Raw genomic sequence first — 25,653 nt, forward strand, 5'->3', positions numbered from 1 at the left:
CTGTTGTAATCACGATGCCCAGTGTCCTGGTGCTCTGTTGTAATCACGACTCCTGGTGCTCTGTTGTAATCACGATGCCCACTGGCCATGTTTGTATGGCTGTGTTTACATGAGAATTTTCAACCCGGGTCGAGTTCAGCCCGGCTTGAAAGTCTGTATGATAGACAAAATAGGTGAGCATTCACATGAAGACAGTTGACCCGGGTCAACTACTGATATGCCGCCAAAAGTCCACTTCTAGAGTCCTGTATGGTCACGTGAATAATTTCGCGCGAAATTGGCCTGTGCACTGCTATTCAAACCTGGCGCGAGATACGCATAGAAGTACGTTTAATAGTACGATTTTCTAGCCCCGGGTTGATTTCGACCCTCCCCTTGGGGGTAGGGTTGAAATCAACCCGGGGTGAAATTTCAACCCGGGTCAAGCGCAATGCGTCATGTAAACGCGCCATTCATTTTGTGGACATGGCGGGTTGAAATCTGACCCGGGTTGAAACGCCTCATGTAAACACAGCCTATGTAGACTGCTCGCACCGTCATCTGTGCAATCACATTGCTATCACATTGCTATCTGGCTAAATAGACCTGGTGGACTGCTCTTACAGCTCCACGATGCACATCTCTCTTTCTAATCATGATGTAGTCACACGGTGCTGGCACTACAGATCTTTATTATAGCAATATGCAGAGTTAGCGAGGCGGACAGTGTACGTAGCGATAACGAAATATATGTCCCGTTCTCCCCTACGCATATATATTGTTATTCATGGCTAGTTATCATTGTTAAATGATTTTTTGCGCACGCGCAAAAATATGTTAACACAGAAGGCGCATGCTCTGTTCCCAACAAACTCTCACGCGCTCACTGTTCTCCGAAGTCCACTGTTCCTGACTTCAGTTCTTGCTTTGTCCGCATTGGCAGTGGATTTCCTTCTCAACCTCAATCTCAAGGTTTACCACAGCTCACGGAGATGCCCCGTGCACGTAAGCAGTCGGCTCCCGGGCCCAGGCGTTCCAGTCGCAGGCGCGCCTCGTCGTCCCCGTATGCCGACACTCCAAATCGAGCCCCTGCGGACCATGCGGCCGATCGTTCCGGCAATGCCCGTGCGGAGCAGGACGATATCCCGTCCGCCGTTCCCCAGCCGGCCAGCTTACTCACAACTGGCCTAAATCCACGTTCCGTTACGGCGGCCGTGTCGACGGCCCTGCACCCCCTGCTGGCTCGAGTCGAGCGCCTTGAGGAGCGAATTTCAGCTCGCCAGGATCCGGACGGCCATGCTCAGGCGGCGGTCCCCTCAGTGGCAGATGTGGTCCAAACCGCGTCCAACACCGTCACCCATCACCCGCCGCAGGTCGACTCCGGCCCCATGGACATTTCCCTCATGCAACCCGCGCTGCCTCCGATCGCAGCGCCCATGGCGAACACTCGTGAGTCCAGCTCTATTGTTCCCACGGTCCCGCGTAAGTTGCTTGACAAAATCACACGCGGCGAATATATTGAGCTGGAGGATCTCCTCCCAGAGAATGTGGGCGCAGGGTCCGAGCCCTTGGAGCTCAGTACCGCCAACGGCGAGGGCCGGCGTGTGTCCCTCAATTTATGTGTGACTAAGAAGCGCTCCATTGTCGACTTCACTGCCTGGCTGGAAGCCTACACAATCTACATGGCCTGCGCACTGAAACATGTGCCATTCCGAGCACTGGAGCTGGTGACGTACCAGCACATAATCATTATCTGTACTGCAAACCAGCAGTTTGCGACCCCAGCTGTACTGGGGTATGACCGTGCCTTCCGTGCAGCGGTGGCAACAACCTCGGCTCGTTGGGACGCAATCGACCAAAGCCTCTGGAGCCTGCACCTGATCCGGGCACCCCGACCATCATGTCCGCGCTGCACAACGCACCACAGCCGTGACCGTTGCCCACAGTATTTGGCAGGGCCACATGCTCCAGCTGGCACCAACACCAGCCGTCCTACGCAGCCATTTCTGGCCGGGGCGGGCAGCACCCGCCAGATTGCCTCAACTTCAACCGTGGCCGCCCATGCCAACACCAGCCCTGTGAACGCTTGCACGTCTGCTCAACCTGCGGCGACCGAGGTCATCCCGCCGCTCGCTGCACCAACGACGGTCGCCGGGGACCCCGCCAGACGGACAAGCCCGTCGCAGCGAAGTAGTCTCCCCACGCCTCTGTACATAGCCCGCCTAATGACTCTTTTGCCTCGTATTTCTAATCGTGTCCTCTCTGACTTTATCCTTAATGGCTTGCAACACGGGTTCCCCATTGGCCACTCTGGTGCTTCTGTACCTATCATCTCTGGCAACCTCCCAACTGCCATTGAACATGCTCAGTTTGTACAACGACAAATTGCTGACCGGGTCCGACGTGACGAATCGGCCGGTCCTTTCTCTGTCCAGCCTTTCCACCCATTTGTATGCTCTCCGCTCGGCGTAGTGCCCAAGAACAACGGGAAATTCCGCCTCATTCACCACCTGTCTTACCCTGACCGTATGTCTGTCAATGATGGAATAAACAAGGATTCGTTCTCCCTACATCATGTCACAGTGGACAATGCCATTGAGCTTCTGCAACGTCAAGGTACCGGTGCCTTGATGGCGAAGCTCGACATACGCAATGCATTTCGACTGGTCCCGGTCGCACCCACTGCATACCATTTGTTGGGTTTCCAGTGGCAGGGCCAATTCTACTATGACAAAGTACTGCCATTTGGGCTGAGGTCCGCACCCTACTTGTTTAACTGCATTGCGGACGCACTTTGCCAGATAAGCTGTGAACTGTTCCAGGTTCCCCACCTCCTGCACCTTCTGGACGACTTCTTGCTCTGTGGCCCTGCAAACTCAACGCTATGTGCGCAGCGTCTGAACGTAGTCCTCTCCGTATTCCGCTACCTGGGAGTTCCCATTGCCGACGAAAAGACAGTCGGCCCAACCTCCTGTCTCACCTTCCTGGGCATCGAACTGGACTCCGTCCAGACAGTGGCTCGTCTCCCACAGGACAAGGTTGACGACATACGGGAGCTTGAACAGCTGTTGGGCAAGCTGAACTTTGCCAGCCGCGTCATCACGCCGGGCCGTACATTCATGCGCCGACTGTATGATGCCACGCGCAACGTTTCCAAGCCCTACCACCGCATCCGTCTCTCTCTAGAATGTCATCTGGACCTTCTTTGGTGGTCTCACCTACTCGATGGCTGGAATGGCAAGTCATTCTTCCTCAATCTCCAGGAGACGCTGGCCAGCGACATCCTGATAGAAACTGACGCATCTGGCGCCATTGGGCATGGCGCAGTTTACGGCACGCATTGGTTCGCCGACACCTGGTCACCACAAAACACTCCGCTCTGCATTACGTTCAAGGAGCTGTATCCCATCTGCATTGCATGTGCTACGTGGGGCCACCAGTGGTGTCGCAAGCGTATCCGCTTCCATACCGACAACGAAGCTGTCGTCGCTGTTCTCAAGTCTGGCACCAGTCGCTGCCCTAATGTGATGTCACTCCTACGGCAGCTCTTCTTCATCTGCGCCAAGGGTAACTTTATGGTCACCGCCCGTCACATACCTGGAACTACCAACATCCTTGCTGACGCTCTCTCCAGGCAAGATTTCAAGCGATTCCATTCGTGCCACCCTACCGCCGCTCACATGCCCACTCCCGTGCGTGCTCTTCCGTCCATTCCTGGGGAGACTTCGGCCGTGCCTTGCACTGCCGAGTGACGGAAGTCCACATGCAAACTGCCATGAAAGCTGGCAGCACCGGTCCTGGGTAATGCTGATCAGACAGACTGAGCCCACTTATTGTGGGTGCCAGAGCATAACCAAATGTCACCTATGTACCGACTGTACACTCAGTAACTCAATATCACTCTACTATTGTCCACAATCTGTGGCACCCCCTCTACAGTTAACAGTGAATAGGAGGTTCTCTATTTGGGGAGTCAACCTTGCTTACCAGGCTCCTCATACGGCTCATTCAGCCTCTCACACTCAGACGGCTCACTCAGCCTCGGCTCACTCAGCCTCTCAATACGGCTCACTCTGCCTCCATACGGCTCACTCAGCCTCCGCAGCAGGCCCTGCCCAGCTGCCATACACACACATTCACACAGCTCTAAGCTGTCACTCACTCGGAGCCTGGCAAAGCAATTGACAAACCCTCCTATTCCCCAAACTGGTTGCTCGTTGTGTGAGTGCGGCATGCAGATGCTTGTGTTAAATGATTTTTGCGCACGCGCAAAAATATGTTAACACAGAAGGCGCATGCTCTGTTCCCAACAAACTCTCACGCGCTCACTGTTCTCCGAAGTCCACTGTTCCTGACTTCAGTTCTTGCTTTGTCCGCATTGGCAGTGGATTTCTTTCTCAACCCACCCACCCACTCCACTATTAGAGAGGTTCTGCTACACGGACCTACGTACCAAACTCCGTGTCAACTGCAGCGAAGTTTGACACGGATTTTTCGTACGTTGCACCGGTTCTGCTGTACGTAGCATGCTCGTAGCATGCACGAACACCCCACCACATGTACTCTGTACGCTCAGTTTTCACACGGAGTCCAGTCCGGAAAACGGTATGAAAAAATCCGTATGAAACTTGATCCCGTACCGCGGCGAAGTTTCCATACGTAATTTGGCACGTTTTACCGTGTGGCAGAACCTCACTATTGTCATCATCATGTTTCCTATTCTAGTTCTCTCCTGTCGGTATCCATTATCATACCGGCCTACAATAACTACACCGATGCCGTCTACCGGCGAAACTCTGTAAATACATGGAGGGGAGTCAACCTTGCTTACCAGGCTCCTCATACGGCTCATTCAGCCTCTCACACTCAGACGGCTCACTCAGCCTCGGCTCATTCAGCCTCTCAATACGGCTCACTCAGCCTCCGCAGCCGGGCCCTGCCCGGCTGCCTCCATACGGCTCACTCAGCCTCCGCAGCAGGGCCCTGCCCAGCTGCCATACACACGCATTCACACAGCTCTAAGCTGTCACTCACTCGGAGCCTGGCAAAGCAATTGACAAACCCTCATATTCCCCAAACTGGTTGCTCGTTGTGTGAGTGCGGCATGCAGATGCTTGTGTTAACACATATTTCCTGATGAAAGTCTCATGAAAATCGGACAGGAAATGCTAGGACTCATTATTATTGTTATTGTTATTGCTACATACAATGTCGGCCTTGCTTATTCTGCTTATTGCTATATTAAAGATCTTGTCTGCGAGTCGCCTATTCGTATTTGCCACTACAGACTTGGTGGTTTGCTGATCACAACACCTCCATGGGTGAATCCCGTTTTGCCATTGAACACCCAGTGCTTAATAAAACACCACTAGCCTATTCTCCCTTGAATTCCACACACTGGATAGAAAATGAACGATGTCCTTGGCAAGGACTGGCACGCAGGTTGTTTCCTCCCCCCCCCCCCCTGCGCGCGCGCCCACGCTCAAGCACACGCACGCACATACACACACACACACGCACACACACGCGCGCGCACACACACACACACACACACACACACACATGCACATCTTAGAATTGCCACTGCACAAGGCAAATACTTCATGAACTCATAACTCAGCGGCCGTAGGTAATGGGGAAGGCAGTGGGGCGGAGGTATAATCAATGGCGAACCGCAAGCTGCCAAGCTGACGTGCCCATCATCCTCATTATATTTTCTCAATTTGTTGGAAAAACACTGTGCCACTTTTTAGCTTGACTCAGCTCATCCAGTTACAACTCACTGGATTGTGGAGCCGAACCTATTTCAAACTTCCGAACGCGCTCACCCATGTGCATGTGCGTGTGTATCATGCCTTTTCACTCTTCTTGTTTTTGTTTTTGCGTAGATATTCTGTCGTCAGTTCAACCTATCATCCACGGTATCCTCATCTACACGTTGTGTCTTACTCAACCAGAGTACAGTCCCCTGAGTGCTGCCAAGGTATAGTTAACCCTTTCAGTGCCAACAAGCTTTATTGCAAACACTTACTAGCAGTTAACACAAGCATCTGCATGCCGCACTCACACAACAAGCACCAGTTTGGGGAATAGGAGGATTTGTCGATTGCTTTGCCAGGCTCCGAGTGAGTGATAGCTTAGAGCTATGTGAAACTAACTCTACTTTATGGTGAAGGACTCTGTTCCTAGTTCGCTGGCCCACACACTGCAGCACTGTACTGGGTGACGGGTGTGCTTGTGTGCAGTTGATGATGATCTTCTACCTAGCATATCCCCCGTTGTGTTGTAGAGATACTTCTACCTAGCATATCCCGTTGTGTTGTAGAGATACGTCTACCTAGCATATCCCGTTGTGTTGTAGAGATACTTCTACCTAGCATATCCCATTGTGTTGTAGAGATACGTCTACCTAGCATATCCCGTTGTGTTGTAGAGATACTTCTACCTAGCATATCCCGTTGTGTTGTAGAGATACAGTGGAAACAATCTTCTACTTAGCATATCCCGTCCCTAAATCGCAGGTGCGCACTATGCTCCGAATTTGAAATGCATGTACTTCAATGAAGATTGAAGTGCGCACCCCCAATGAAGATTGGGGGTGCGCGTTATACAAAGGTGCGCACTTTACTCCGGAAAATACGGTAGTCAGCTGAAAAGACGGCCGGCGACAGTGATCGCGTCGATGTTTCTCAGATTGCGCTTGTACTTTTACACTTACATCAATGTTGCAAGTGTACAGTCGTGTACATATTCATGTCGTACTCGCAACACATAGTCATTCGGTGCATGCACACTTTGTGCGACCCCAAAAGGGGGGAAATCCCGTACCGAGCGTAAGTACCATTCTACTCGTTTAGCCGATAAAATCAATAACCGCTCGATCTATTTCTTATCGAGTTAGAAACAAGTAATCGATATAATCGTTTCAGCACTGCTTATTAGTTCTGTTCTGATTGTGTGTTGCTTTCCCAGTGTCTTGGAAATGTCACTGTCAGTTTGACGATGTTGCTGAAATTGCGCCAGTTCTTACTCTTAGTACACATCTGGTCAACCTGCAGCCCTGGCATACTGTCGTTTTTGTCATCAATTGGTAAGATGTTCCTTTTTGACCACATTGAAATTTGACAATTCACTGACCTTCAAATGAAATGCACCTTCTCTCCGAGAACATCTGCTGATAAAGTTGTACAAGAGAGCATGTCTGGGAATACCAAAGTACTGTATTTTCCGGAGTATAACGCACACCTGAGTATAATGCGCACCCTCTCTTTTGAGCAACATTTTGGCAATTCAAGGTGTATCCGGAGTATAATGCGGGCCACGATTGAGAGCATTATTGATCATAATAGAGAGGTTCCGCATATTGTAATTACTTCAGTAAAAAATGTAGTCGATCTACGGAGAGTCTTACGTACACTGCATGCGGATCTGTGTTCCGCCATGCAGAGTTTTCAAATCACGTAGTTGCCCCTGGCAACTCCGAACCCGGCAGTGTACGACCGGGTCGACCTGGGGAGAGAGTCATAAATTTGTACCCTAATCCACTTACGGAGCACCTACGTTATCAGAGCCCTATCTACGTACTCTACGTAGACAACTTTCCGTAAGTGGGGTGCAAACTCGCGAATTCACGGGGTTTTCCCGCCCACTAACGTAAAGTTGCTCAACGTTATGTAGTGCGGAACCTCTCTAATTATTATAGACAGTACGATTGCGACCATTTCACATTTGTATAATTCACATACTACCGACGGGGTCTCGCACCCATCATGCATTCGCAGTGTAGCTGGCAGTATGCACTAGAAATTTAGTAGAAATGCACACATTGCACTACTTTTCGAAGTACAGTTGAACATCGATTATCCAATCATCCGACCATTCGATTATCCGGAATGGGTTTTCGAACCGCACGTGGCTCAGGCTACGCATTTTCGTACGGGAGCTTGCATGAAGAGTTAGTTGCTGCAGCGCTCACTCGCTGCCCGTACAGTAAATATCGGATATAACGTGCCCCTTTGATTTTCGAAAATTTATCACTATATCCGGTGCATCACTATAGCCGATTTGCATGTTTGACCGACACATGGCACATGACTGCACATGAAATGATGCGTACACGCTGGAAAAAGCATGCTGAAAGTGCATGCATGCTCCGCGGACTGAGTACCGGTGCATGACACAGAGCAGTGCATGGCAGTGCAGTACGAGTACAGACTGTACAATCATGTACTATTACTTCGATACAAGTCATCATGTGGCATGGCTGCTTCTTCAGCGTGTTCTCCAAAAAAAAAGCCTGAGCTGGATCCGTACTCGCGTACTCGGTGTCCAACGAGTTGCGTAGAGCCAGAAATAGACATGAGTGGCTGTGTACGTGAGTTGGCAACATCATCGTGAGAGGCAACACAGCCAGAAACGGACAAAAAGCGTGCAGAAAGATACAGAAAAGGACAATACCATACAAAGGGAGCGAGGGGTAGCGCAGCCAGAAAAGGACATGTGCATACAGAAACGGACAAGAGACAAAGTCAAAGGGAGCACATTGCGAGGGGTAGCACAGCCAGAAACGGACATGTGTGTGCAGGTAAAATAATGGTTTGGTGCAAAAAGAGATCATGAGTACGTCCAAAAAAACAATTGTTTTGTGATCATCACTCTTGATCATTATATGCGATATTTTCCTGTACATTTGATATGGTTTGCTTCCTGAAGTCCATCACAATAAGCGATATATCGGTATAGCCGATAAGTATAGATTATAGACCGAGGTCTATACAGGATATATAGACCGAGTAAAAGACCGAGGTCCCCCGAGGTCTTTTACGAGGTCTATATATCCTGTATAGACCAACTATGAGGTCTATAATCTATTTATCGTGTTCTCCACGCAATAGTTTCTCTTCATATACGACATATCCTTGTAATTCTAGTATTATACTATAGCCTATACTGCATTGTACTGCATTGAAAGTCAAGATCATTGTTTGAACTGGGTTCAGCATCGGTAGCACAGTGGCTGGGTGGCAAGGAAGAGTGACTGAGATTCACAAGGTTGTGGGTTCAAATCCCATCTTGTGTATTTCTGCTTTCTTCAAAAATTTCTTTTTCTAAGTTGGAGAGAAAATTTCTAAGTCCAAGAAGTTCTAAGGGGCCGTCCAAGGTTACCAATAATATTTTCAAAACGAAATGTTTTCGTTTGTGGGTGGGTGGGTTTGATGGAGTTTCGTTTTGAAAATAATTATTGAATGCTGATGGAGAATGCCGAGTTACTTCTGGATGTCGAAAATTGGCATCAATATTTTATTGGAATTCGTTTTACCTGCAGAAAAGGTGGGTGGGTGGGTGGGGGCTGAAAAATACTAAAACTTTTCGTTTTGTAAAAACAATCGGTTACCCCGGACGGCCCCTAAGGAGTCAAATATAAGTAGTCAAATATATCGTGTATTTGACTAAGCAGTCAAATACGCGATATATTTGACCGCTTAGGTATCAGGGAAATTAGTGGGGTCAAATACTAAGAAGGCGATAATAGTGTATATAGTGATATTTTAGCTGTATTTTTTCTGATTTGATTTTGATTTTGACGTGTTCTATCACTATAACCGGTATATCATTATATCCGGTCACTTTATAAACGATACTTACTGTACCACTATGTACAGGCTGTACAGTCAAAACTTACAAAACTCACAAAAACTAACGTGAAAACGACTGTTGTTGCGGGTACCGAACACAGGTATCGGCCTGTGGTGACATTTTCCTTATCCAGAACCTTTTCATTACCCGAACACCTTCCCAGGATCCGCTGCCCAGAGGTGGTCGGATAATCGATGTTCAACTGTACATTCAACTCGGATGGTGAGCCAATTAAATTATGGTGAAAAAAAGGAGAAGGACAAACTGTTACGAGTTATGACTAACTGTCCACCAACGTAACCAGATCTTATACAGTCAGCGAGTGCGACAAAATGGCACAAAACTGACAAGGAGGGGGTGGTGGACAGTTAGTCATAACTCGTAACATTTTGTCCTTCTCCTTTTTTTCACCATAACTGTACATTTCAGAACTAAATATTGCGACAGAGCTTTCGGCCATATTTTCAATTCATTCCCAACTCATCACAACCACGCGCTCTTCAGCCGAACCATACAGACACCAGCAAGGACACTTCCGTTGAGAGATAATATTGCTCCACGCCTCTAGACAGCTGTTTCGCTCCCTGTCGGAGCTCATCAGTAGAGTATAGTAGTAGTAGTATAATAATTATGTGGAAAGCGCGCATTTGCGCCATTTCTGGTGTATAAGAATGATCATTCCTCCATTATCATCATTATTATCCTCTACTGATGAGCTCCGACAGGGAGCGAACCAGCTGTCTAGAGGCGTGGAGCAATATTATCTCTCAACGGAAGTGTCCTTGCTGGTGTCTGTATGGTTCGGCTGAAGAGCGCGTGGTTGTGATGAGTTGGGAATGAATTTATAACTGTACATTCATTTCCATATTCGGAGCACAGTGCGCAACTGCGATTTGGGGCCTGAACTAGTACATCTAAAGTGCGCAGCACTATTCTCCGGCAAATACGATATAACTATGCAAGTCAATCACTATACTCCGGCAAATACGGTATAAGTATGCAAGTCAATCACTATACTCCGGCAAATACGGTATAAGTATGCAAGTCAATCACTATACTTCGGCAAATACAGTATAAGTATGCAAGTCAATCACTATACTCCGGCAAATACAGTATAAGTATGCAAGTCAATCACTATACTCCGGCAAATACAGTATAAGTATGCAAGTCAATCACTATACTCCGGCAAATACAGTATAAGTATGCAAGTCAATCACTATACTCCGGCAAATACAGTATAAGTATGCAAGTCAATCACTATACTCCGGCAAATACAGTATAAGTATGCAAGTCAATCACTATACTCCGGCAAATACAGTATAAGTATGCAAGTCAATCACTATACTCCGGCAAATACAGTATAAGTATGCAAGTCAATCACTATACTCCGGCAAATACAGTATAAGTATGCAAGTCAATCACTATACTCCGGCAAATACAGTATAAGTATGCAAGTCAATCTCTCCAGTTTCAGCAGTGGCAATAATGACTGGTGGACACATAGTTGGGCTATCCATCTACACATGTTTTATGATCCTGGTGGCTGGTGGTGGTCAGCTTTGAACCTCATTAGTTTGAGGACCAATGTACAGTAAAACCTGTAACTAAAGACCACCGTGACTAGCGACCAGCCTTGTACTACAGACCACCGTGACTAGCGACCAGCCTTGTACTACAGTAAAACCTGTAACTAAAGACCACCGTGACTAGCGACCAGCCTTGTTCTACAGACCACTTCGCCAGACACGGACGATCTCACATTCATGGTTGTGTGGTGCAAACCTCTAACTAAGGACCACCTGCCACTAAAGACCGCTTTCTCTGGCCCCAAGGGGTGGTCGTTAGTTACAGGTTTTACTGTATTGGAAAAATCTCGGATCATGCTAGGCATGGTCTTATCGTGCTGTAGCTGCTCCTCCTTTAGTCCAAATCTCAACAAAAAGTCTTCAGCATCAGTGGCTTTGCTGGACGAAAAGCTTGTGGGCATTGTGTCCAGTAGGGGGGTTATGCGACAAGGCTGATGCACAGTATGATTTGCTGGCCAAACGCGGCAGCAAACTAAATTTGACGATGTGGAACATGATGGAACTAAAACCTGATGCGTACCAGGCAGCGCAAGAGGTGAAACGGCAACTAAAAGTACACACACTTGTCAGCAACATAGGTCGGAGACAATTAGGTGCAGCAAGCTTGCACAAAAACGGATGCGAAAGTCCATCCTCGTTCTTTGCGGCAATAGTCATGAAAAATCTGTCAGTGACATTATGGGTACCCATTTGAAAGTCCAGGTTCACCTTGCCCTCATGACCTAGCTGCATGGGCCATTAGAGGTACTTGGCCGCGTGTGCCACCTTTTCAGCTGTTACAAAGGTATTTTTAAATGCAGCGACATGCATGACAGACCACCGCACAATGACTCTGACTTGGCTTTTCTTGGTACCCTGTTCTTGTTTTGTAGCTGCTGCAGATCAGGGCGTATCCATCCTTTTCAAGCAGATATCTAAGTTGTATGTGCAACATTCTGACGCACCAGGAGACATGTCTGGTAAGTAGTGGTATGCTTGACTCAGTCTTCCTATGTTCCAGATACATCATGGGCTGTGTAGGATAGTTTGTGAACTGTGCATCAACACACTCAACTTTTCAAGGAAGAGCAGCTGCATTAAAAGTTTGCTGTGTTGGAGTCTTTCGCTTGCGGAGCTGAAGCCAATGGAAATGATACCATCGCCAGCTAGTCAGTGGATATTTGAGTAGAACCTGGTGGAGTGTGGAGGCCAGCCAGCCCTTGCCAAATTGGCAAAGAGAGAAAAATCTGCATGGCGATAGACCTTCGGTACAAATACAAGCTACATTTGTAGCACCGGCATACCGCAACAGCTACGATTTCAACTAACTTCTCTACTTTTGCGTCTGCTTTAAGACATTCGAAAGTCTGTACTAGTCCTGGCTGCTGTAGTATCCTGATCATGGGAATCCAGAGCCTCTCCATCAACGACTAAGTTCTCGTAGCAAATGATAATACCGGTACTTGAAAATACTGGTAAGCTTTGGAACATATCGCTTTGAATCCCAGCGTTCACAGCCTGTCCTACTTCGTGAAGGGAGTCCTGCATGTTTATTGACCTCCTGGCGCTTCACAGAAGAAGCAATGGTGATGACTTGGCAGTCGGACTCCAAAGACAGAACATTAGCGGGGCGAAAGAGAAATGCAAATTGTCCACCTTGTGCTTTGTTCTCTGTCGCGTCCTCTCTGCGAGAGCACTGTGTACTTGACTGTGTATCTATCCTAGGGGCACACCATCCGACTGTTTACAGTGTTAGAACATGGTTGAAAAGCAAACATGATAGTGTCCGAAATGGGGAATGGGAGGGTGGGTCAGCCTAAATTTGGCCACTAACCGGATTTTTGCTACGAATTTTACGGGCTCAGAGATCACAAGTTACTGTGCCAGTCAATACCAATAGAGTGATAATGGTCAATTATAGGGGCTGTGCCTGACTGTCTGTATTGAATGGCACAATTTTAACACGTTCACAGTCTCACATTTGAAAATCGATCACCGGTGATCGATTTTTCAAACTATCGCAAGTCAGTCAAATTTTGGCCAAATTCGAAAATCTAACTACCTTGGTTGAAGAGAAAGCTCCAGGCAATCCGTAGGAACAATCGCCGAAGCGATAGAGTGAACGGCTGCGATGCTACGAAGCTAGCAATCTGCGTCACGGCTCATTTGCGATTTGAGTGGGTGAGCTGGGTCTTGAGGACGGGTTTTCCCTTTGTAGCTGGTTGTTGCCATAGAGACATGGATTCAAATGAAAGCATGGACTCGCAGTACTTCTCACAAAAGATTGAGCTGGATGTGAGCAAGGAGAGGGAAATGGCTGTTGAATCTTGTTTCTCGTCGTGAATCAAGCACTGGGGCGATTTTGCTGCGCTGCAGCGTTGGATGGGGGGGGGGGGGGGGGGGGGGACTACACACACTATTCCCGCTGGGCACTAAAAATATCGCCATTTCACTCACCAGTAACGGATTCTCATCATCTTAGGCTCTCTGGAAAGCTGAAGATCTCCCTCGATCCATGGTGCTCAGTGCTCTGTAGGCGCAGGAGAACGGCCTACAAACACTTCTAAAGCTGCTCCAATACGCCATTGTTTTGCTATTCTACACTCAGCGACAATTTCTTTCGATTTGCTGCTCATACTCAACGTACAGCGACGATTCAAACACCAGCAGAATCAGGCTGTTCTAGCGCTGAGTTTGGTGTATGTCACGCATGCCCTGTTCCCCGGGGAAATCCCCCGTAATCAAACACCTTGTCAACTGTAACATGCAGTGTGTCACAGTCACACGCTTGAAATTTCAACTGCACCCGTTTTCTGAACTTCGAGCTTCGGTGCTTGAGTATTTTACTTCGCGCTTTATCGAATGATACATCGTTGGAAAGCTGCGTTCAATAGCTTTCCAATGAGCTGTCATTGGTTGAATTTGAAGTAGGGAGGCCGAAGTTATAGCTGTTTGTACAGTGGTCTATGCTTGTTTCTATATGCTCCGTGTGCGTGACGAGTTATCTCGTCCTTGGCCATTCAGGGTGGTTGTTTCAGGACGAGTTATCTCTTCCTTGGCACTGAAAGGGTTAACAGCCCGTGAAAAGGTTAAAATTAATTTTGTCCATTTTACAGAGGTTGTGGGTTCGAATCCAGCATTTGACAATATTAATTCCCGTAGCTATGCAGAAGACGTTACTTCAGTAACGTCTGGCGCTAGCCAGGGTCCACACAGCTTTAATTTGGTGTTTGTTTGTTTGTGTCACGCCTGGCGCTATCCCATATCTGTCCCGTACCGTACCGCACCATCAAACACAGCTGGCTACAAACAGCTGGCCACAATATTTGCTGGCTCCCGTATCTGTCCCGTACCGTATTCGTCGAATTATGTATACGACTCCCTGATGTACAGGGAGATTTTCTGGAAAGAAATAGGGAGACAAGGAGGAAATGCAATTAGAATGGACGTTAGTTGCCGAATAGGTGATATGATGCGTCAGCAAAAACATACTTTGGAAGAGAGATCCCGTCGTCTCCAAAATAAGCGTGAACGGGCGAGTGAGCGCCGGTCAGAGGAAACGTCGGAAGAGAGATCCCGTCGACTCCTGAACGCCCGTGATCGGCAGAGTCAGCGCCGGTCCCAGGACACGTCAGGACAGACATCCCATCGACTCCAGAACGCCCGGCAGAGTCAGCACCGGTCCCAGGAAACGTCAGGACAGACATCGCGTCGACTCCAGAACGCCCGTGATCGGCAGAGTCAGCGCCAGTCCCGTAGCTATGCAGAAGACGTTACTTCAGTAACTCATTGAAACGTTTTTGCAATACAATGTTGTAGCTAATCAAAGGAAAAAAACATTTCCATCAGTTCTAACAACATGCACGATGAGCTAGGAAACAAAGCATAGCGTAGGGCCCTGAGCTTCCCAAGCTCTCTCGTTTGTTTTCTTTCTTTCTTTTTCGAAAATTCGGATGTTCAGCCAATAGTATTATGCAGTGCTGCCAAAGTTTTTTCGCCCAAAATCGGACACCCGTCACCGCCAAGGCTGGCCACATGGTGCGAATTTTTCTCTTTGGCAATTTTGTCCAGAGAATTCAAAATATCGCCCAAAATACCATGAAAAATCGCTCCGTTGCAATGGTAACCGATATGGCACCCCGAAGTTTTCATGAATTTTGTAATGAATGCATGAGTGTGGTCACACACTGAGTCTGTACAGTGTCATGTACCCAGGTATGTTACTCAACTCTCAAGTACTTGTAGTTTTCACTTCCACAGCCGGCCAAGCGCTAGCCCTTTTTCATGTACCGGTACGTGTACATGTACATGACTGTAGTTACACTACTAGTAGTACATGTACAGTGATTTATGCCTTCAGTTGCGCTGAAAAGTGAAAATACAGGACTTCTGCATAGGAAAGTACTGATCCCTGATAATTTTGGCTGCTTTTCGGACCGGTTTTCGGAAGAGCCTTCAAAAATTGGACACTGTCCGAAAAATCGGACGGTTTGGCAGCACTGATTATGTGAGAAAAGGACCTTTAACCCTTTAATAGGGCCTTTATGGACTGAACTCAATGTATGTGGAGAATTGTGCCCTCAAATTCTTTACGTTGAATTGGACATAACTTAAGTTTCCCTGGGACAATTGTCATAATCTTGGGCATCCTGGAAAGCCCCTGACGAGAGGAACACGGTGAGCCCAAACTCGAGTCCACGAGATGCGCTGGACCAGCGCTGCAAGCCAGCGAAGATGTTTCAGCGAGGGGCTCGCGCTCTAGATCGATCTCCATCCGCCATTTCACTTTCCTTACTCGTATGTAGCTGAAAGTTTTTTGTAGGCACTCGCGGGAACCCCTGTTCGAATTTGAATGAGTGTAGCCTTGCCAACAGCCAACTAGTTCAGGGAAAACCCCGGCTGTTCAGTCACGCATTCACGGTCCTGAACGCCAATTGACCGTGACGAACGTTACACGCGCCGTAAATAACTCACTGTTCATCGTATCGCTTCGTAAATTGTTCGAGACGACAGCTGAGAGTTTTCTCTTCTCCCTACATATTCCGTTCTCTCCAAACAACTGAGAATTGCCCAAGTTACGATAGTTTGAAAATATTTGAAATGTGTAGAATTTATCGATCACCGGTGATCACCGGTGATCGATAAAGTATGTGCCGTCGGCAAAGGGTTAAGTTACTAGTTATGACCAACAGACCACCAAGGTAATGAGATAATATACAGTCAGATAGTGCGACAACAAGGCACGAAACTGACAAGGATATTCAGACATTCGACGACCTGACACCTAGTTCTAACACATCTACGAAGGCGCAAAGCACCGTAACGTTCGACATTCTTTGTTGCCGAGGGGCATAGCTCGTGCACATCTTCGTGGCGCATCCCTTCCCCTCATTGGAACTTTCCCCACCTGAGCCTTCCAAGTTGGAAGGTTGTTGGTTTGTGCTTTGTAGATGTGTTCGAACTCGGTCTCAGGCCGTGAAATGTCTCAATATCCTTGTCAGTTTTGTGCCTTGTTGTCATATTATCTGACTGTATATTTCGTTACCTTGGTGGACTGTTAGTCATAACTAGTAACTAGGGGTCAAACGGGTGTACCGGGTACCCGGGTACCCGCCCGTTAATCTCAGGTACCGTTAGTAAAAGGGTACCCGTTTGTAAAAAAAAAAAAAAAAAAAAAAAAGGTGATCCTATCGTATTCCAGGACTCAAAATAGGAGTGCGGATACTCTTTTCCTTTTTCCTGTGCATTCCCGCTTTCGACTTTATCAGGCAGGAGCAGGCTGAAAGACAGACTTGACAGTTGTTCTCTCCACTCTAGTGCAAGTAAAAATCCTCGTACTGGAGGTTTTTGATTGTGATGTGAGAAAATGCAAGACTTGAAACTCGTTCGAGGTGGCAGCTGAGTAACTAGAAAGTTACGATGGTTCTCCGACATCGAACCTGCCACAGTACTTGATGAACTAGTGTCACCAGGCTGAGTGACCAGTCGGAGCGTCACAAACGGTGATGTCCGTAGGTGGTAGCTACATGTATGATACTCATGGTTGTAGTTTGTTCCTTCAATCGACGAGCTGAAAAGTAGTTCGAAATATTGCATACAAGATTACCGGGATTTGTGAAGATTCATTTCACAAGTTCAACAAGCTAGCACTAGCAGCTAGCTGGCCAGCAGCACATCAGCTGTGTCAGGCACCCCAGCTCCAGCTAGCTATGGGCGCGAACATCTTCTGAATGCAACGAGTACCAGTTCTCTGCGAACATAGCAAATAGGATTGCGCGAGATCACGGAAGTTTTGCTAAACCACTCTGTCCTTGCATGGCTTGAATTACATCGATCTGCAGTTGATTTGCGTAGTGTATCAAAATACATGTAGCTTGTAGGACCATCTATATGTACGATTGTAAGTTACTGCCTGTGAAGTTATGTACATGGGCAAATGCACGGATGACATTCATTTGGAACCTTCATTGCCATAATAATAATTATTATGATAAACGAATCATTTGCGAATCATAATGTAGTATCAAAATACAACCTGAGAATATACAAATTAAAATCATGATTTATGTGAGAAATGCGCAAAAAAATAATATGACTGCTAAAGGGTACCCGTTAACCCGCCCGTTAAGAAAATTACCCGTTCGTTAGTTAAAGGTACACCCGTTTGACCCCTACTAGTAACTTATAGGTCCTTTTTTTCCTTTTTCTTTGCTTCTTCTTTGCTTCTTTTGTGATTATTTCTTCACTACATTGTAAATAAATAATAGTAGAAAGGAAAAGGATATATGGAAACGAGTTAAGAGTAACTCTCCACCACTGTAACTAGATACTATATACAGTCAGAAAGTGCAACAACTAGGCACAAAACTGACAGAGTACTGAGACATTCGACGTCCTGACACCTAGCTTCAACACATCTCCGTAGCGCTAACCGACAGCCTTCCAACTTGGAAGGTTCAAGGTTATGGAAAGACCAAAGAGGGGAAGGCAAGCGCAACGAAAACGAGCACAAGCTACAGTCCCAACGGAACAAAGAATGTCGATTGTCACTGGACGATGGCGAGACCAGTAGGCGATTTGACAAAGCGGTCTAACTACAATTCGAAGCAGCAAAGCAGCACACCACCCAACTTGGATGGGTCAAAAATATCAAAGATAAGTTAAGAACGAGTTTCAAATTGCACACCTGATGAGCCGTCACGAACCATACGGCGAAACGTACGTCGTGTGAAACAACTTGTTTTGTAGTCAACTAGTCCATCACAATGTCATGCATGAGGAGTACTGTAGGAGTTTAGATTTCGGCTTGTACAATTCGTTCTCGCAAAGCTTCCCCCTTCTTAACTTATCTTTGATATTTTTGACCCACCCAAGTTGGGTGGTGTGCTGCTTTGCTGCTTCGAATTGTAGTTAGACCGCTTTGTCAAATCGCCTACTGGTCTCGTCATCGTCCAGTGACAATCGACATTCTTTGTTCCGTTGGGACTGTAGCTTGTGCTCGTTTTCGTTGCGCTTGCCTTCCCCTCTTTGGTCTTTCCATGGTATGGTATTTTGGTATGGTATTGATTTATTTGAATTCGGTATCTCAACAGTACATTGTACAACTTGGGAAGATCCGAATGACATAGATACATAAACATAAAAGTGGAGTAGGATAGGGCATAACCTTGAACCTTCCAAGTTGGAAGGCTGTCGGTTAGCGCTACGGAGATGTGTTGAAGCTAGGTGTCAGGACGTCGAATGTCTCAGTACTCTGTCAGTTTTGTGCCTAGTTGTTGCACTTTCTGACTGTATATAGTATCTAGTTACAGTGGTGGAGAGTTACTCTTAACTCGTTTCCATATATCCTTTTCCTTTCTACTTTTATTATTGGCTCAATACCCGAGTTTTAAATAAATAATAATAATAATAATATGTGATGGATCGCAGACAATATGCATTAGTACAATAAGTATAATATTACTGTGCAACACAGTCATGGTTCCGCTGCTGTTTATCGGCTAAGAACGTCTGCACGCGCGCTACGCCGCCTGAGTAAATCCTCTCCAAGCTGCTCGATCCTGGGCCATCATGGAGGGCTCGTCTACGTGGTGCTGAGTGGAAAGGCCTGGCACATTCCTGCGTGCCACGTCACTGTGCAGAACACCCGGCAGTGTGGTTCGAGGTCGCCCTCTCCTTCCGCGTTGGCCAATGGTGAAGTATCCACGCATCGCCCGGCAGACGGAGAGCATGGCAAAGCATGCGCAAACGGGCATTCTCCACGGTTGCGGATATCGGCTCCTCAGTGCATCTCATGTATAGCAGCAGTCTGCTGCTCATTGGAGATGATGTTGGGGTATGTCACGTCTATCAAGTTCCGTAATTGTTTACGATGAAAGACATCCAAGTCCCTAGATGCAGCTTGCGTCAGGCCCCATGCCGCGCAGTTGTACAGCAGATGTGGCTTGACATAGGCCCGATACCGTTGCAGTCTCCGGTTCTCTTGTTTCGACGGACCCACAGGGTGTACATTTTACAATAGGCAGTTAACCTCATTCGTCGCTCACAATCCTCCTTGTCACCAAGGAGTGACCCGAGCTGGCGAGAAGATCGCCATGTGTCAGCATCATGGGTCAGGTGAATCCATTCTGTTTTCTCCGTATTTCTTCACTGGCGTATGCAAAAAGCATAGACAAATGGGAAGAAATGTCTTTTCTTTTTCTTCTTTAATTCCATCAGTTTGAAGCAGGGAGTAGTAAAATATGTTACCAAGAGTGCATAAACAAGAGAGTGTACACTGTGACTGTGGTTATGGGTGCTTGCGCGGCTCGCTTCCTTCATTAAGTAACTAATACTTGCCTCCATCACCGCGGCTCTGAAAGCATGCGCTCAAACCCACAATTTCTCGTACGAGCACATCCGCTTTTGCTCGATTTGTTCCAGTGCCTACCCGATCTCTAAATTGTGGCGCATGAACCCCAGTTCCGCACGAAAGTTCATTTCAAACCAGAGGGAATGTGTGGTGTTTGATTTTCCGCATAACATTTTTGGATTAATTTTCTGTAGCTTTGTTCTACTGTCCATTGTCCAGCTATTGTGTGAATCATGTGGAAATCTGACAATAGATTCTATTCGAAAAAAATGTGTTTGTATGGAAAATACGCCAAATATTCACCGGTTTTGAAATCGCCTAAAACTCACCTTCCAACATCGTGAGAGTCCACAGAACATATTTACCTGCATTCTAAAACACGAGTGCCTCTGAGTAGCAAATTTCAGATCTCTGCCTCAATTAGTGTTCGGCAACGTGAAAAAGTGGGTTAGGAACGGGGCCAAAAAAGGCATCCAATGTTCAAGATTGGCACTTTGATGTTACCGCTGTATAGTAAACAGTCTACGACCAAAGTTTGGTCAAGATTTGACAAAAAGTCATTTTTGAGCAAAAGTGTCTCCAACTACCTAATAAGTCTCTTTACTCCTTTACTTTTTGTCTACATGTTGTGTGTCTGTGCTCAATAGATATTGGTGACGACGGTGTGTTTCTATCAGCTCCACAAGGTAGATGTGCCGCGCCTGTCGCGTTGCGTCATGGCTACCATGCCCGCGTACACAAGACTATCGTATCTGCTTCTGTCAAGCCACACGAGTCAAGCCAGCGGCAGCAGCCCGAACAAGCTAAGCCTGTTAGCCTGTGTTATGCTGGTGTCGGGGAATTTCACTTCTTATGGCCGCCAACAGATACGGGAATATCGTCCAGCATTGGTCCTGTTATAAGAGATCCTTTATCGTCAAGTTCTTTGAGACCACCAGCAAGTGCTGAATTTGCTGCTGCTGCTTTACATGGTAGCCAACATTTCTCCATGGATAGCATTCAGTTTCTTGCGCTTGATGCACACAACTCCACGGTACAGCAACAAACAAGGAATGGAATTCGTCAGTGTTCGAGGTAGGTAGCTTTTGTGGTATCAGGAAGGTTTCCAGATTACTTGGACTAGCCTGAAATCAGGCCGCCAATATTCTCTAAAGATAGAATTGTACCCAACAGAAGAAGGCATTGGGCGCGTTCGATTACACACAATTTCGTCCATTTCTAGAATTTGTTTCTGTGCATACACCATTCCATTACGCAAATTCCGTCACCAGAATCGACGGAATTTGAATCAACGGAATCGACTTTCCGTCTATTCTGAAAAGAGAGCGGAATTTCTTATTCTCCCACCAGAGTTTACGCACTCGAGGTTCGGCTTGGTCCCATAGCTCAGATGGTTAGAGCATTGCTCATGACAAGCAAGTTCCCGGGTTCGAGTCCTGGTGGGTCTGGCATATTTTCTCTTTCCAGGCAGTTCACTTCCCCGACTGATCCTTTGGAATTTGAAGTTCTCCCAATCCTGTACCCGAAATAGACAACGTCCAGAAAGAGTCAAATAGAGGAAGATGATCCAACGGAAGGTGTTTGTGTGTCAGTTTGTATGGGAGGTGGATAGACATAGGATGAATGACTCGGCTTTGTTTTTATAAATGAATAAGCGACGAGGGGACAATAGTTTTAAATTTGCCTTTACTTCCTCCGTATACAAAAACTTAGTGACTTTTTTTCAACGGTGTTTTTGAGCAAGAACCTGCTCAACGAACCGCACCAAAGGATGTCATCGACAACCCACATTCATGTTGAGGTAGGTTTGGTTGATCCCGAATAGATTCTCAACGGAAGCCATGCGTGTGAGGACGTTGCCGACAGGAACTCACGAGTCAAATGAAAACAAAACTAACACTTACTTGCTCGAAACTGACTCCGTGACGAAGTGGAGCTCGCGGCTGGAACACGGAGTCACGCGGCACTCGCTGCCCTGAATTTAGGCTGAAACATTGGCCGCTCGTACTTGCGGTGCGCGGCCCCATACGCAGCGTGAGAACATAAATCGGTTCCGCTCGCACGGCAAGATGAAACATTTCAGCCGTCGTGCAACCAGCGCAGACTCCTGTCGGAATGTCGGCGACCTGGCTTTCTTCGCCTCTCTCCAGCAAGACGTCTCCGTCGTCGCCGAGGGGAATCGCAGGGACCCCCCTCGAAGCCGTTGTAGAATGCTGGGAGGATTATCCTGACGAGAAAATGCGAAGCGTGTGGATGTGCTTGAGTGACTCGTTTCACAGCATAATGGAGGTCGCGGGTTGGAACGACTGAATATAGTCGACACCGATTCGTCCACAGCTCTGGAGATGAAGAGGACATAGCCAAAGTCCCGCGTCAGATCATCACTGCAGCTGAGAATAATCTGAACGAAATGCGAGCGGAAGCAGCAACTGTTGGCGATGCAAAGTCTGCGTCGTCAGGTGACAATGACATCAGCGACGAAGACTCTGAATAAACTCAATCTCATTCGTCTGAGTTTCTTTTTTCTTTGTATATGGCTTGTAAACAGTTTAGACAATGCCACGAGTGTTATTCCAAGTCAAACGGAACAGTTCCAGAGCTGTGCGCAGCCTTCAAAAAAAGTCACGAAGTTTTTGTATACGGAGGAAGTACTTATTTTACAACACAATTCTTTGGTTTGAAGGAAAGATGCAAACAGGAAAAGTCTGAAGAAAAAATGACTGTCACCACCAGAACTTGAACCAGACTGTCACCACCAAAACTTGAACCAGGGACCCTCGCTTGTGGCCAGTGATGCTCTACCACTATGCTATGATGTAGTCGTCATTCAAACAGCGACCGTTCAATATTTTCTTCAGGCTTCGAAACTAACGTTTCCTGTTAATCCACATTTCTTTGTTATAAATTCTATGAGAGGACTTGAAAGCCAGGAGCCCTCGATATGCTTCATTTTTACTAGGGCTGAGGCGGGTAGCACTTTCTTCGGGTATCGGGTTCGGGTAGTTTTCCACAGGTAGCACAGGTACCCTATCGGGTAATGTTTCCATGGTAACACCACAATGTACCCCTTCCCTTGGGTAGACACACGGAATATTATATGAATTGTACTCGCGCACTGTACAGGGTAGCATCTGCGACTTCGGGCTTTCGGGTACTATTCTGTACGCGCGGGTACCCGACTACCCGTGCACACCCCTAATTTTTACCTAGGTTATCATGTGTGTTATTCGAACTGATAGAAATGTTTTTGCACAAACATGTGCACGACAATCGTATTGCAAAGACGTTTCTATCAGTCCGAATAACACATATGATGACCTAGGTAAAAACAAAGTATCAAGGGCTCCTGGGCTTTCAAGCCCTCTCCTTCCTAAATTCCTTAGTTAAAAAAGAAACTTTAGCTCATTACACACACAAAGATACATAACTCCAAAGTCTAAACTCCCAGACAGGTATACTCTCTTTATTCTACCAAGTAGTTATAAGTAGTTATAATAACAGTATACCGGTATTACGCTATGGTGCTAGCTTCTTAACCCTGTATTACCGGCCTGCAGACTACCAATCATATCTGATCGATTACTTAAACCTTCGTAACTCCTCCGTTGCTTGTGCAAATTCCACAATCGGAGGGTCTACGTGGTGGCGGAAACTCCAAGCTGTCCAATGCAACAATCGCCGAAGAGTTACGATGTTGGATGCCAGAGATATCGCGCACCGTATTTTTATCTCGACAAATTCAAATGTTTGATCGATCTCTTCGCCATTTGGGAGGAAAAATCCCTTTTCGCGTGCTCTTTGAGGGACTGAGCACATGATAATGACGTAGTTGGCTGACGTTTGAATCACCTCGAAAAATTTGATCGTTCTGCGATGAAGGAGAGTGGAATGGCGTTGATGGGACGAATTTGCTTGCATATCAGGCTTTGAGACGTCTTTGCTGCGTTACCGCGCCTGATTTGTGGCGGCTGGATAATGGAGCTTGGTGTCCTGGCGTTGCTCTCGTCAAGAGCTTTCCAACGCAACGAGCCCTAGATTGTGGGAATCAAGCGAAGGAGACTAAAGTTATGACCTGCAGGGGCGTAGGAACAGGTCCGGCAGGTCCGGCAGCCGCCGGACCAATGTTTCGCCAAAAAAAAAAAAAAAAAACGGTAGCAAGCTCGTTTTCAACCATGCAGAGGGTCAAGTCCTGCTTACGCAGTACAACCCGCCAGGAAATGCTCAATCACCTGATGTTCCTGAATGTCCACAAGAATAGGGTACCCTGTCAAAAGGCCTTAGGCCTGTGGGGATTGCCCTATCAAAAATTTAATAATAATAATAAAAATAAAACTGCTGGACGGCTAGTGCCTGAAGAGTTCGGCAAGGGAATTTGTACGTGGAAGTGAGCATCAGCTCTCCCAATTCGGACAGTTTCAAGTGGAATTTTGTCAATTCAAATACACAAAGTGTCTGTAGTCTTTGCCCCCCCCCCCCCAATTCTAATACATGTAGTACATATGCTTGCTTCTGCATGCACTTCAGGAGTATACTACAGTAGTATAACCTCAAGTCTTCCATGATACCACAGTATTTGTTCATATCAATCCTTTTACAAGTAAAAATCGCCCTCTTCAGTGAAGAGTCTTCACTCAGATCAGTCGAGCAAGCTGTATTCCCGGTGCCGCGAAAGGCAGGCTGACCACCCCTATATGGCAACTTCCCCATGTCTAACTCTCAAGACAAAGTGAATACTGTAGTAGTCATACTGGGCGGATTTTAAAAAAATCGCGACCTGCACGAGATAAAAATCTGCCGGACCATTGGAAATCTGCTTCCTACGCCCTTGACCTGGTGAAGTTGAAAATTGTGCTGAAATTCGTAATTCTGTTGCATGCTGTGCTGGTAATCCGGTACTAATAGGCTGTCGAAGTGCCTACGTCACGCTGCCTGAAAACTCGTAGTTACAGTTACACGTAGTTACCATGGTTACAAGGCCAAGTGGTGACAAACAAAACTCGCGTCACCTGCACTTGTTGTGTTTCCAAGGTAACGGTCACGACATCACTTCGACTGGGGCGCGTTGGTGCAAGATCGCGACTTCAAATTTTGTTTTTCTTCAAGAAGTTTCTCCTTCGCTCTCAAGTCATCGTGCAGTGTTTTCCTGCTGAGTTTTCACCAGCACCTGAGAGATAGGAGTTCTGATTTTCGCTTGCCGCTGGACAAGGAAACGAGCCCTGAGTTGGTTGGTCGTCCTGCCATGTAGATTGTAGTTGGACAGCATTTTGTTTGTAGTTTTGACATGGTGGTACAGGCAGCTCTTGTTCAGTCAAACAGGGTATCCTTGTGGCGTCGAACGAAAGAGAGTGTCAGCGTATCTGACTCGTCAGTTTGGAACTGTGCTGAACTTTTCTCGTTCTCCGGTTTCTGCTGTCATCCCGCGCACTACTGAAACGTCTTACTGGCAGCCATGGCCAGTCAAGCAGGAGATCATTTGTGGCGTCGAACGAAAGAGAGTGTCAGTGTACTGCAAATAGACAAATTTTCGGCAGCTATTTAATTTCGGCTATATTCGGCACCGACCCAAAACGCCTAAATTAAAACGCCGATGAAATTTTTCACAGCATCTGTCGCTAGTGAGGG

General features: G+C 47.0%; 1 protein-coding gene across 1 annotated transcript in view; it reads left to right on the forward strand.

The window, feature by feature from the left end:
- Nucleotides 1–25,653, forward strand: part of LOC135809035 (uncharacterized) — a 72,366-nt gene that overhangs the window by 44,215 nt on the left and 2,498 nt on the right. Inside the window, exons 17-20 of the mRNA XM_065322295.1 lie at nucleotides 5,868–5,962; nucleotides 6,952–7,069; nucleotides 12,074–12,160; nucleotides 20,679–21,105. Of these exons, the coding sequence (XP_065178367.1) occupies nucleotides 5,868–5,962; nucleotides 6,952–7,069; nucleotides 12,074–12,160; nucleotides 20,679–21,105 (727 nt within the window). The remainder of the gene's footprint in view (nucleotides 1–5,867; nucleotides 5,963–6,951; nucleotides 7,070–12,073; nucleotides 12,161–20,678; nucleotides 21,106–25,653) is intronic.

The sequence above is a fragment of the Sycon ciliatum genome, chromosome 2 (assembly GCF_964019385.1).
Source record: "Sycon ciliatum chromosome 2, ocSycCili1.1, whole genome shotgun sequence".
NCBI classification, from domain to species: domain Eukaryota; kingdom Metazoa; phylum Porifera; class Calcarea; order Leucosolenida; family Sycettidae; genus Sycon; species Sycon ciliatum.